The sequence below is a fragment of the Dermacentor silvarum genome, chromosome 3, assembly GCF_013339745.2.
Source record: "Dermacentor silvarum isolate Dsil-2018 chromosome 3, BIME_Dsil_1.4, whole genome shotgun sequence".
Taxonomy (NCBI): Eukaryota; Metazoa; Arthropoda; class Arachnida; order Ixodida; family Ixodidae; genus Dermacentor; species Dermacentor silvarum.
This window is the reverse complement of record NC_051156.1, coordinates 102,668,703-102,682,687: the sequence shown is the minus strand read 5'-3', so window position 1 is coordinate 102,682,687 and position 13,985 is coordinate 102,668,703. Positions and strand designations below refer to the sequence as shown.

The 13,985-nt window shown below is 45.6% G+C and overlaps 1 protein-coding gene across 2 annotated transcripts in view; it reads right to left on the bottom strand.

Annotated features, from left to right (window-relative positions):
• Positions 1-2,265: 2,265 nt before the first annotated feature.
• The window catches only part of LOC125939643 (3-beta-hydroxysteroid sulfotransferase-like), a 28,816-nt gene continuing 17,096 nt past the window's right edge, over positions 2,266-13,985 (bottom strand). For both annotated transcript variants that reach the window (XM_037709911.2, XM_037709914.2), the window contains one exon: positions 2,266-3,326. In XM_037709911.2, coding sequence (XP_037565839.1) covers positions 2,357-3,326 — 970 coding nt within the window. In that variant the 3' untranslated portion in view covers positions 2,266-2,356. The remainder of the gene's footprint in view (positions 3,327-13,985) is intronic.

The window sequence follows — 13,985 nt, the reverse complement described above, 5'->3', positions numbered from 1 at the left end:
AAGCACTCAATTCTTTTCTATTCCGAGCAAGTTGGATACGGATTTCCAAGTCTACATGCGCACACTTCATAATCAATACTGGTTTTGGCACGTAAAACCCCAGAAAAGAAGATGCGCACACCAAATGGAGAGACCAGGTCGGAAACCTATTTGACTTGGGCTCAGTAACGAACATTTAGATATATGATCCATCATGCGATCATATAGAACGCTTTCAATAAGTTTTACCATATTTGACGTAAGAGAAATAGGCCGAATATTGTCAAGATTGTAGCCAGCGCCTTGTTTTTTAAGTAGCGGAATTATTTTGGCTGTCCTCCATTCTTGAGGAACGCAAGCATTTTTAGAGAATAATTCACTGTGTTAAGAAGTTCCTCAGGAGACATTGCAAACAAATTTTTTTGTATGACAGTGGAACTGCCATCAGGACCTGGGGCTGAGGCAGGCAAAGTTCTAACGATATTGGAAAGCTCTGACACTGTGACTTCCACAAAGTCATCCGCGATAGGAGGTCTTAATGGCCCATTTGGCAAACATGATGTTAAGTGTTGTGTTAAGCCCTTTCCTATGAATTCTAATGAAGCAGATATCTCGCGTGGTGAAAGAATTACCAACGCAATATTCGCTGGTGTTGTTATGAACTTTCTATACCGAAGGAATCTGAACAGAGCTTTTTTGTTGTTAGGCTTAGAGAGGAATGCATGATGTTTTTCATCGTATTCGTCTTTGGCGTGTGATACCGTTCTCTTGAATGTGGCAGCTGCAAACTTATAATCACTCCAGTTATTCGGAGACTGATTCTAAAGCAGTTTTTTTTTCAAGCGGCTTTTCGTCGTCTGTAATCCCGCGTGCACTCCGAATTCCACAAAGGAGAGTGAGTACTTTTATCTTTGGTAACATTAAACTGAGACCTTTTATAGGAACTTTTTAATACAGCGTAAAGGCTCATGGCTTTGATGTCATCCGGCACCGCTATCTGGGAGTTGAGGGTCGCTTTTAAGATACTCTGAAATTTCTGGTAATTCACAAAAGTACGCGCCGGAGATTCTAAAGAAGTAAGAGGGCATACAATATCAAACTGAATGGGTAGATGGTCACTGAAGCAAAGTGGACTGTAGACCAGGAAGTGACGGACATCCCCGAACTGGCAAATGTTAAATCCAACGGTGATTTATCAAGGCCATAAATAAATGTAACTGCTTTGTGTGTAAGCAACAAAAATTTTGATTAATTGCCAAATCCGACAATCTCTTTCCACATGAGTCTGTTCTGAAACCCCAAGACACATGATGCGAATTAAAGTCTCCTGCTATCACAATTTCTTTCCTACAAGATTTGACAAGGATATCAAGGTATCGAATGTCTTGAACACCTGCGGGAAAATATGTATTAACTAAAGAAAACGGAGAACAACCAGGTATAGTTACATCTATTGCTAGTATCTTGCAGTCCGTAGACATACATTGATATGATATTATTGCTTTGTGGCATATTTTATTTGTTATCAAGGAAGCAAGTCCTCCGCCTCTCGATGGACGGTCCAATCGAAATAAATGGTAGTTTCTTATGTGGAAATTGGCTATTTGAGAGCCAAGTCTCCTGCAAAAGAATAATGTCGGAAGAAAATTGAGAACAAAAATATATTAAATCTGTAGCTGCATAAATAATGGAACGGCAGTTCCACTGTAATACCTTTAAAACACCTATGATGAATTCATGCCTACTTTAGAAATCACTTACTTTAAGATACTGTCTTTTAAAAAATGTTTCTTCGAAAGACTGTCTTTACCGTGCTTAGCGGGTTTTGATTGAGGGATAGAACTTGAAGGATCGGGGTTAGCATCTAACTTTGAAAGACTATAATTAACAAGTTTTTGGGGTTTTTGAGTGCGGGACAGAGGTAGAAGGAAATACACAAGTCGTGAGCATCTTGGTAGATCATATGCCTTCACTACGGGAAATTATGGATTCCTGGGCTCTTGTGGCAAATATCTCTTATTTGCTCTTCCATAAAAATAAGTTAAAATGCGCGTTGAAATTGTACTCAAGCTCCGCTCGACGCCGCATATATTCTTTGCTGAGTGAAATGGCTGCCATAATTACAGCTTACAATAACAATGAGGAACAATTTATATTTTTGAAAATGCACATATTTTCAATTATTACGCAAACATCACATAAATCTTAGTGCCAAAGCGAATGCTGCTTATAGTATGTAGGTTTAAATAACACACTCTACCTTTTTTTCGGCATTCCGGGTGCTCATTTCAATATGTTAGTTTTTTTATTTTTCGCAAAATACAAATTACATAATTCCATGGCCTTTTTGTAGGCTCAGTAAAACATGCACTCCATATCAGATACTTTGCGAAAATTTGAATGCTTCGGCTCGGATGTCCTTCCAGAGATCCATAAAGGATGACACCGTCTCTGCGTCAATAATCCTAGCTTCCATGCGTCGGAGCAGCTCTGGTGTGAAGTGCTCTTTCCAGCCTCCAACTTTTGCAGTTCGCACTAGGCTGTATTTCGTTTGATCTCCTTCGTAGCCCTGCTTGCAGGTTACCGTGTTTCGTTCGAACACCTCTTTCCAGTGAGGATTGCGACTTTCGCGAAAGTCGACGACCACGACACTTCTCATGCTCTCGGGCTTGGAGCTCTCCAGCATCTGATGAAGCAATCTTTTGTCCTCTAATAAAGCTCGCCCATAGCGCTCCCCCAAAAAGTGCGCTACCTTGAGAATCACGTCATGAGTGTCCTTCTTCATTTCTTCGTAGGTCACGAAGAGCACGTTAGGCTCCTGCCTGAGGTTGTAAGCAGACGCCACGTGCTCGAAGTAGTCGCCGTACCCAAAGTTCCCGCTGACAAACACGTTGACAAAGTCTCCGAACGTGGCATCCTGGTACTCGTACGAGCTGAGGTTGGTCACCATGTGATACATCGAAACGCAGACGTCCCAGGGATTCCGAGCAACGTAAATGTACTTTCCTTCTTGGCTCACGGTGTCCTTACTCAGGGGCAAGTGCGTGGCAAATGTTCTCACGGCGAGAGAAGACTTCCAGCCCTTGATATCCATATACTCAATGAAGCGGTATTCCTTAGCGAACTCATCGTACGTGGTCATAGGCTCGCCCTGTCTCAAAATGAGCTGGACAATGTACATCATCCAATGTGTACCACTCTTCGGAAAAGTTGTCTGTACCACGTCTCCCTTTTGCGGTCGGAACTTGAGGTTTTCTCGTAGCATGTCTGGAACTATGCCTGAGCACCTAGGTACTCCATCTATTACTTGGTGCACTGGCTTACGGAGGTCCATTTTTTGTAGTTCCCTGTGAAAGAGCAACGTATTATTAGAAACAAGGCAGTCGACATACATTTCATTCGAAACTTTTAGGATTGGTTGGGATGCCTCTTCGTCAGAAGTCAGACTAGAATAAGGTGTTATCCAAACATTTTAAATATTGCCACAGACACGTATTGACCGCAAGACACGTAAAGGGAGAAAGTTCTGCTTGTTTCGAGCAGTTATGAATGATTGCAGTTCTTGACTATCGTCATCATTATGTCAACTTAAAAAATGCTTCTCATATATAACAGTTATTGCACATGCTCAGTACGTGACGGCGCAGATGAGTACTCTGAGTGCTATATATTCCCCAAAGTGTTACAATATATTTTTGCGGCAATGTCAGGCCTACAAGGCTCAAAACAATTTAGCGTGCGCTTTCCCTGACGCGGCCTATACTACTTTATATGTACCGTTATTCCAGAATGTAACTTTGTTCCTACTTAGTTTACATGAGGAACACACAGGCACTTTTTAAAACGGTAGACGTGCCGGTTAAAATAAATGATTTACCTAGCCACCACACGGCTACTTCGCTCTTGAAAAATGCTAATCCGTTTCGTTTTGTGTCATCTCATATCGGGATTTGACAATATGACGAGATTCTGGCACTGTTTTGTGCCTCCTCTACGCCAGAAAAGGCAACATATAGCTAACTCTAACCTCTTTACATTGTCGCACTCTCTAACATAACTATGCACTCATATGTCAGAATGAGCCTTAATTTGCGGCCGTGACACCTTTGTTTGAAGCTTTCAGGAGTTTAGTCCTGTAGCAATAACATTGGATCAAAAACTTATATCCTGACAATTCGATAGGAACGGTCGACAAGATATTTGAGATCCTGACTTCTAACCATCCAAAATATTGCCATATTTATTCTGTCTTTCTAGGCACTTTTGTCACCTATCCAGCAGGTTTATTGCAGGGTAGAAATTTTCGCTGTGAGGCTGGCTATTAATCTGTATGCTGTAGTGGCCTTACATGCCAATCATCGCGACTTGGAAGAGATGACTGCTTTCTTGAGAGTATCTAAATCCTGTATTTTGAGGGAACAATAATGCGGCACCAACTGCGTATCTTGTGACCGGGCGCAAGGGGAACTGGTGACTCAATCTCGCACGCGAAAGGAGGAAAGCGGGAAGGCTGCTCCAAGAGGGAGGGAGTGTGGCTTCTACACTGCCAGCAACTGCGTACTGGTACTTTGCACGGTCGCGCGCACCGTATCTTGAAAGCGATCTGCACACGGCTCCTACTTTTGTATGCGCTGTGCTTTCGCAACACCACCTAAATAGCAAAAGGCCTACGCACTCCATTCCATGACGTTATGCTACCTGGCCCGACTGCCATAGAATCTAATCAGCATGCTCCTGCGTAAGCAACAGTAATTTTTGATGTCACCGTTTTCGTCCCGCCAGGCTTGGCAATGGATATTTCGAGCAAGTAGCATGACGTCATAGATTGGAGTGTGTAGGCTTGTGCTCTCTAGGTGGTGTTGGCTTTCGCCACTCAGTTTTCGTTGAAGCGATAGACCGCACGAACCTTCGCTCGCTGGTGCTCCCGCACTTGCTCACGCCAGCGTTTTGACAGCGGTTGCCGGCGGTCATCGAGTGTGATGTGTTCATGTTTGCTTGTGCGTGCTGAAACCTTGCTTGTTAGTTCAGTTAGCGAATGTGTCCAAGTATATACAGCCGATAAAACTACTATCCTTACTCTGTATAGCTCTCTACTAATTTGATCGCAATTGATGCTTCGCCTTTCGGCCGAAACTGAGACTTTTTAAAAAAAAACATGCGCAAACTTGAGCGAAACAATTTAGCTCGCATGCGTGTTCAGAACGTACAACCAAACAAAATCGCTTGCGAATTAGTCTGTCATGCTCCACCAAGCAATGAGAGACGTCATAATTATGCTGTGTTACTCGTTGCCTCTAAGGCAGCGCTGCTTGTAAGCGTGAATTTTCCTTAGATTGCAATACGTGTACAATAAAGTACCAGAACCTATAAAATGCAAAGAATGCGAGTTTAAACATTAAGTGTGCCGTACTTAGTATCAGCCGACTTGCGTTGAGTGATGCGTGGTCACGTCGGTAGACTATAACGTTAGAACAAAGGATTCACCAAAGAGCGTCGCGGCGTTCCGTTCCTCTCTCCCTTTCTGTCCTATATCTTTTTTTCAGACCGCGAAAACAATGCTAAACTTGAAAACTATAAAGCGCGGTCTGTTCAATTCCACGAAAATCTCATTACAAAAAATCTGGGTGCTTGTCAGCTCGTTTAATTCTAAATTGCATGATTAAAGATGACACACAACAATATCTGAACGCAAGGGAAACCTCACCTAAGTGAGGCTTGCATAGGGTCTTGCCTTGCTCAGCTACGGTTCTGACGAATGATGGTAAGCATGAAGTAGCGGGTTCGACTCGCGGCGGCGGCAATTCAATGGGGTAGGAATGCAAAAAAAAACAATGGTGTATCGTGCTTGGGTGCGTGGCAAGGAACTCCAGATAACCAAAATTATTCCACATTTCCTCCACTAGTACTTCCCTCACAACTCAGTGTGCTGTTCCGGGATACTATCCCCCACAATTTATATTAAACCTACTCTCCGTGCTGCAGCCTTCTCTATCGGCTCACTGATTTTCAATAAAGTTCCAGCTTTGCCGTGGGCCCTTCGCCTTGTTACAATATGCTAGATGCATTTTGCATTATATCTTTAACTAGCTTAACTTGATGCTTTATTCACCACGCATATTGTATATGTCAAAAACAAAACAATGCGCTCTTGTGCTTTCAGGATAGAAGGCTAAAACTTAAATTTAGACAGTTTGTACACTGATAGCTTCTACCGGGAATTCTGAAGCACAGCGCCCTTTAAAGAATCCGATGCTTCTTGCAGGTTATGTTAATGCCACGTGGTGTAGCAGGCCTGTTGATAAAGACGAGAGCACTCAAGATGATCGGTACGCCTTTTTCGGGGTTCTTCCTACTCTCTCGCCAGCGCTAATTGAGCTCATAAAGCCTGAATGTATTGTACGTTTTCACTTCGGCCTAGGTGACAATACATGCGAAGCTTATGTGCGTGGCCACTGCAAAACAAGCAAGCGGACTTATTGACCTCTTTATGCTTACCAACAGCCAAACTTCAAGTAGAGCACCACTCTGCTGCCCAATAAAAAAATCTAACAGAGCAAAAAACATGTACATATGCAGTGGCTCATAAGTATCTATAAAACTCACCGGCCTAATATTCATATCCTTTTACCATGTAGTCGTTCGGCATGTACCACTGATTTTGTAACCATTCTTGGTCACTCGTTCATAATGGGTAGGCATCACTGTGACGCAAGAGGTACAGCATCCATAAACATAGCTAGATATGCGTTGTACTGGTATGTGCAAACGCATATCGTAACCATTCTTCCCTCCAAAAGCATCATGCATCGAATTCGTTCTCGCGACGTCCATCCGTAGAAGTCTCACACTGTATACAAGCCTGACTAAGCATAAATATGCTACAGTTTATTCTTGTGTAGTTGATAAACATAAACATTGCATGCTATTATACGTTCCACGGGGTAGATGTAAACACCATTGTATGCATTGCCGTTAGCTGTATAGCTTATAATCAATCATTTCACTAAATCTTCGTTTAACATTTGGCTTCCGACAAGTGCGTTGAATCTGCATAGTATTCGTTGCTGCGCCCACTTTAAGAGAAAACTTCTTCATTGTGTATAATTTCACGATCATTGACGATATTAACTTGTCTCTACAGCATGTTCGCTAACGTAAGTATAAACGCTCACCTGTTGTCCCGTGAAGGATTCCAAAAACACCACAATGATCAAGCACTATTGTACGCAGGAAGGAGAGCCGTTTTCCCGTTTTACCCTCCTATGCTGCTCAAAAGAGGCTGACTTTGTAAAACCAAATGAGCACATACAGAAACTCAAGTGCTCTATCGAGAAGCACTTTATTTTTTAACAGTGCCTCCATCCCACACGGCAGTTTGCAATGTCGTTCGCGAACAATCATTGGCAATGTTTCAACGATACACCTCCTGTCTGAAAGCCTTGGAACTTGTCGGATTTGGTTCTTCGAGTGCTCTCGCAAGCCAACCAGGCAGCTTTGTTTAATATCCATGCCTTTTTTCTTTCTTCTTTATCTCGAAGGCTCTTCTCCGCCGATGTGATAAATTTTCTGATTTGTTCACCATCTCCACGTACTGATAACGGGACAATTCTACTATAATACGTAGCAAACATGAAAGAGAAAGGCCTGTCTACATGTCCTTTCGCATAAAATAGGCTGAAGTATGGTAGCGCACTTGTAGGCTGTTTCTGCAAATAATTCTAAATAATTTATTGTAACGAGAAAAACGGGCTTAGCCAGAAATGTCTAGCACATAGTCAGATAGATCGATAATGTTTCTTTATTTTTTTAATCACGTCTTAATTCTAACCTCAACTTATAAAAAACGGTGATGTTTCATGACGTTTGGTAACTCGGTCGTTCGTTGTCTAGTGAGGCACGATTTATCGGCCAAGTTATTGCTGTATCTATCGATTTAGGTTATGAGAAAGGTATATTGAAGCGCTCAGTAAAAATCTCGATCGCCTGGCAATCAGTAACACGTGGCGCAAACCTAGGTAATGCATATTCAAGCAGCACAAGGCGGTGGCGCAATCCAGGAGTCGAACCCAAGATATCTTGCCAAACAACAGCTTGCGGTGGCCAATTAGCTACTTTTTGGCTGCCACCTGCGGCACTACCAGTATTTGTAATAGTCTTATTGGTCGATACAAGACCTCATCAAGGGCATCTGGCGTAGGGAACTTCTCTGAGAGCCCGGGGCAATTCGGGACTACAAACCAAGGATGCACACTGGGTGCTTTACTTGAGCGAACATATTGACTTAGAAGTACACAAGAGGCAAGGCTAACGGCATAATAAGGCAAAAGCTATAGGTGTCTATTTTGGTGGTGCCCTTGCGGGGTTATGTCGAAACTGCGCCGTGATGAAAAATGACCGACGCTGCAAAAATGCGCGGCTCGACGTCACATTTTCCAGAGCCGTTCCTGTAAACAAAGTAAATTAGTGGCTTTGAAAAGAAAATTTGGTACATTTCGGTCAGGGTAGGAATCGAACGCGGGCCTCCCGGGTGCTAGACGAACACGCTTCCCTGAAGCCAAGCCAAGGCTGCTCCACAGTTCTGGCTTAATAAGATGTGCCTAGTGCGTGCGTAATTGCACTCGTCACATCACCGGCTACTCACTGACTAAAGTTGTGGCCTAGTGCGTGCACTAACATATTGCACTTTCATCATCGTCATCTTCAGCCTATATTTAGGTCCACTGCAGGACGAAGGCCTCTCCCTGTGACCTCCAATTACCCCTGTCTTGCGCTAGCTGATTCCAACTTGCGCCTGCAAATTTTCTAACTTCATCGGCTCAGCTAATTTTCTGCCGTCCTCGTCTACGTTTCCCTTCTCTTGGTATCCATTATGTAACTCTAATCATCCACCGGTTATCCATTCTACGCATTCCATGACTTCCCAGCTCCATTTTTCCGCTTAATATCAACTAGAATATCAGCTATCCCCCTTTGCTCTCTGATCCACACCGCTCTCTAGCTGTCTCTTAACGTTAGGCCTAACATTTCTCGTTCCATCGCTATTTGTGCAGTACTTAACTTGTTCTCGAGCTTCTTTGTTAACCTCCGAGTTCCTGCCCCATATGTTAGCACCGGTACAATGCAATGATTGTACACTTTTATTTTCAACGACAGTGGTTAGTTCACAATCAGGATTTGGCGATGCCTGCCGTATGCACTCGAACCCAATTTTATTCTTCTTTAAATATGCTTCTTATGATCAGGGTCCCATGCGAGTAGTTGACCTAAAAAACGTACTCGACCATTCGACTTTCTTCTTGTTGCTACCAGTCAGAATTTGGCAATGCCTGCCGTATGCACTCCAACCCAACATTATTCTCCTCTAAATTTCTTTCTCATGATCAGGGTCCCCTGTGAGTAATAGAACTAGATAAACGTACTCGTTTACAGACTCGAGAGGCTGACTGGCGATCATGATATCTTGTTCTCTTGCCAGGCCATTTAACATTATCTTGTACTTCTGCATGTTAATCTTCAACACCACTCTCACACTTTTTAGATTAAGGTCTTCAATCATTTGCTGTAATTCGTTCCCATTGTTGCTGAATAGCACGGTGTCATCTGCAAATCGAAGGTTGCAGATATGCAAACCGAAGGTTGCTGCTAAGCCTTCGCAGTCAAAGAATTTGAATACTTCTTCAAAGCATGCAGTGAATAGCATTGGAAAGATTGTGTCTCCTTGACATACTCTTTTCTTGATTGGCAACTTTCTATTTTTGTTGTGAAGAACCAAAGTTGCTGTGTTATCCTCGATATTTGCCAAGATATTCACGTATGCTTCCTGTACTTCTTAATTACGCAATGGCTCTATGACTGCTGGTATCTCGACTGATTCAAATGCTTTTTTTTAAATCTGTGAAAGCCATATAGAGAGGTTGATTGTACTGCGCAGATTTCTCAATTACCTGATTGATCACATGGATATGATCTATCGTAGAATACCCCTTCTTGAAGGCAGCCTGTTCTCTTGGTTGACTGAAGACAAGTGTTGCCCTGTTTCTATTGGAAGTTATCTTGGTGAATATCTTATACAATACTGAAAGCAAGCTAATGAGTCTATGATTCTTCTATTCTTTAACGTGTGCCTTCTTATGGATGAGTATGTTGGCATTCTTCCATCTTTCTGGCGCACTTGAAGTCCTGAGGCATTGCGTATAAAGGGCCGCAAGCTTTTCAAGCATGATATCTCCTCCATCTTTAATTAAATCGATGGTTATTCTATCTTCTCCAGGAGATTTTTCCGTGGTCACGTCTTTCAAGGCCCTTCTAACTTCATCGCTAGTTATAGAAGGAGCCTCTGTGTCCTGTTCATCAGTGATTCGAATGAAAATAGCTTGGCTGCTCTGGGAACAGTACAGAATTCTTCCGATGCTTTTACTATGTCATCGAAATTGCTGATGATATTACCCTGCTTATCTTTCAGTGCATACATTTTGCCTTGTTCCATGCCAAGTTTTCTTCTCACTGATTTCATGCTGCATCCATATTTTCCTGCTTCCTGAATTTTTTCCGCGGTATAATTTCGGATATCCCTTACTTTCTTCTTGTTGATCAGTTTCGACAGTCCAGCGAATTCTATTTGATCGCTCAAGTTTAACACTTTCAGTGCGCTGCACTTACTGATATGAATACGGGGTGTTTGACCTCAACCCGAAGGTGCCTCCACCTCAATAGGTGCTCGGGGCACCACATGGGAAATGACCGCCATGGGAGCGGCCCAGACACCACTTTATTTCCGTGATCACGTTGGTTTTCGACGGGAATTCAGGGCGCAGGCTCCTTTCCCAAGCGTATCACCCCTGAAGGAAGCCGAACGCCAGGCCGGGGTACGCTTGTACCCTTTTGAGCCAGTGGGTGCCCGGCGGCGGTGGGAATCGAACCCACAGCCTCCCGCAGCCGAGGCGGGCGTTCTACCACTAGGCCACGGCTGCGGCCTCTTGTCCAACCACAGACGGCCTTGTAGACAAGCATCCGCCGCGGCTGTGGGAGGCAAGTGCTGCCGCCGGGTACCTACCGGTAAAATAGGTACAAGTGCGCTCCCGGCCTGGTGCTCGGCCATTATGGGACCTGAACGCTTGGAAAGGGGTGTTTGACCTCAACCCGAAGGTGCCCCGACCTCAATAGATGCTTGGGGCCCCACATGGCAAATGACCGCCATGGGAGCGGCCCAGACACCACTTGATTTTTGTGCTCACGTTCGTTTTCGACGGGAATTCAAGGCGCAGGCTCCTTTCCCAAGCGTATCACCCCTGAAGGAAGCCGAACGCCAGGCCGGGGTGCGCTTGTACCCTTTTGAACCAGTGGGTGCCCGGCGGCGGTGGCAATCGAACCCACAGCCTCCCGCAGCCGAGGCGGGCGTTCTACCACTAGGCCACGGCTGCGGCCTCTTGTCCAACCACAGACGGCCTTGTAGACAAGCATCCGCCGCGGCTGTGGGAGGCAAGTGCTGCCGCCGGGTACCTACCGGTAAAATAGGTACAAGCGCGCTCCCGGCCTGGTGCTCGGCCATTATGGGACCTGAACGCTTGGAAAGGGGTGTTTGACCTCAACCAGAAGGTGCCCCGACCTCAATAGATGCTTGGGGCCCCACATGGCAAATGACCGCCATGGGAGCGGCCCAGACACCACTTGATTTTCGTGCTCACGTTCGTTTTCGACGGGAATTCAGGGCGCAGGCTCCTTTCCCAAGCGTATCACCCCTGAAGGAAGCCGAACGCCAGGCCGGGGTGCGCTTGTACCCTTTTGAACCAGTGGGTGCCCGGCGGCGGTGGCAATCGAACCCACAGCCTCCCGCAGCCGAGGCGGGCGTTCTACCACTAGGTCACGGCTGCGGTAGGTACTACGTTAAGTATTTATATCTGGCGTTCAGGAGGTCGCCTTAGTGCCATACGTGTACTTCCCATTGTGGCTCGTTATGTCTGCCAAGAAGTCCAACCCCGATTTCATAACTTTATGCAGTACCAATATGTCTTAGAAAGATGTCTACTGCTGATTGTATAACTTCATCTATTACTTAATGTGCTGCAGAAGAGGGAAACACCTTCCACATAGTTTTTTCTTTCTTGTCAATGTTTTTTTTAAATATGGCGCATTACAATAGCCAGTCACAGTATTTCCTAAATACTAGGCAGGCGTCGTGCGCCTTTGGATGGCGCCTGCCAGCCTGGTACTCTTATTTCTCCCATGTCCTTTTGTACACATGTTTTGAATTTGAATAAAAAAATGATAATAATATTGTTACGGGGAGAAAATATATGTATTTACAATATATACAGAGGGTTGTAGCTCTGTGACCAGGGTGACACCATCTACCGAGCTCCGAGACACTTCAGCCTCTTCTTCCCCAACCAACGTCATTTTGTCCACAGCGGTACAAGCTCGTACGTGACATGAACCCCCCGGCGGCAGAAGCATCGTCTCGATGCTTCTTAGGGTGTCGAATCAGCGTGCGAGTTATAGGGCTTTAGTCGCGAAACGTGCACGATATGAGTTCCTGGGGTGGTAGAAGACTTTGAATTCACAGGTGAGATCTCATATGTGAGGCTGGTGACTTGGCGAAGAACTCGGTATGGCCCGACGTATCGTGGCAGCAGTTTTTCGCAAAGGCCGACGCGACGGGAGGGTACCCAAAGCAGAACAAGGGACCCAGGGCTGAAATGAGCGTCCCGACGATGACTGTCGTAACGGTGCTTCTGGATAGTCTGAGATGCCAGAAGACGGTCACGGGCAATACGACGTGCTGCGGCCGCGCGAACAATGGCGTCGTGAGCATAGAACGTGGTAGTGGTGGCGTCAGAAGGGAGCAGTGAGTCAAGAGGAAGGAGAGGGTGAAGGCCATATAGTAGATAGAACGGGGAATAACCAGTAATATCGTGACGCGACGAATTGTATGCAAACGTCACGAAAGGTAAGGTGCAGTCCCAATCCCGGTGATCATCACTCACGTACATGGAGAGCATGTCCGTAAGTGTACGGTTGAGACGCTCGGTAAGTCCGTTTGTCTGTGGGTGGTAAGCCGTCGTGAACTTGTGGGACGTTGAGCAAGAACGAAGAAGGTCGTCGACAACCTTAGAAAGAAAACAGGGGCCTCTATCGGTGAGTAGCTGACGTGGGGCACCATGATGTAGGATGACTTCATGGAGGAGAAAATGAGCCACATCAGTTGCGCAGCTTGTAGGGAGGGCCCGCGTTATGGCATAACGCGTGGTATAGTCCGTCGCAACAGCCACCCACTTGTTGCCCGAGGATGAGGTAGGAAATGGGCCAAGGAGGTCCAGTCCAGGCCGACGCGGAAAAATGGCTCACTGGGTATATCTATAGGCTGAAGGTGGCCAGCGGGAGACAATGGAGGCTTCTTGCGGCGTTGGCAAAGTTTGCAGGCAGCGACGTCGCTTCGAACAGAGCGATATAGCCCAGGCCAGAAAAATCGTCTGCGCACACGGTCATATGTACGGGAGACACCCAAATGACCAGCGGTAGGTGCATCGTGTAACTGCGAGAGAATTGTCGAGCGCAGATGCTGGGGAACGACGAGGAGCAGTTCAGCACCATGAGGATTCATATTGCGTCGATATAAGGTCCCGTCCTGGAGAACAAACATATGGAGAGAAGCGTCCTGTTGCTCCGAGGTAATGCGTTCGATGATGGATCGCGAATATGGGTCACGACGCTGCTCGTCGGCGATGCGTGAGAAGTCGGAGATCGACAAAACGCAGGTATCTGTATTGGTTTCGGTGCCATCCGGTGGGTCGACAGGGTAGCGGGAGAGGCAGTCGGCGTCCTTATGTAACCGCCCAGATTTGTAGGACACGGAAAACGTGTACTCTTGCAGGCGTAAAGCCCAGCGGCCAAGACGGCCTGTCGGGTCTCTGAGTGAGGATAGCCAACATAAGGCATGATGATCTGTCACGACGGTGAAATGTCGACCGAACAGGTAAGGGCGGAACTTAGCAATGGACCAAACAAGG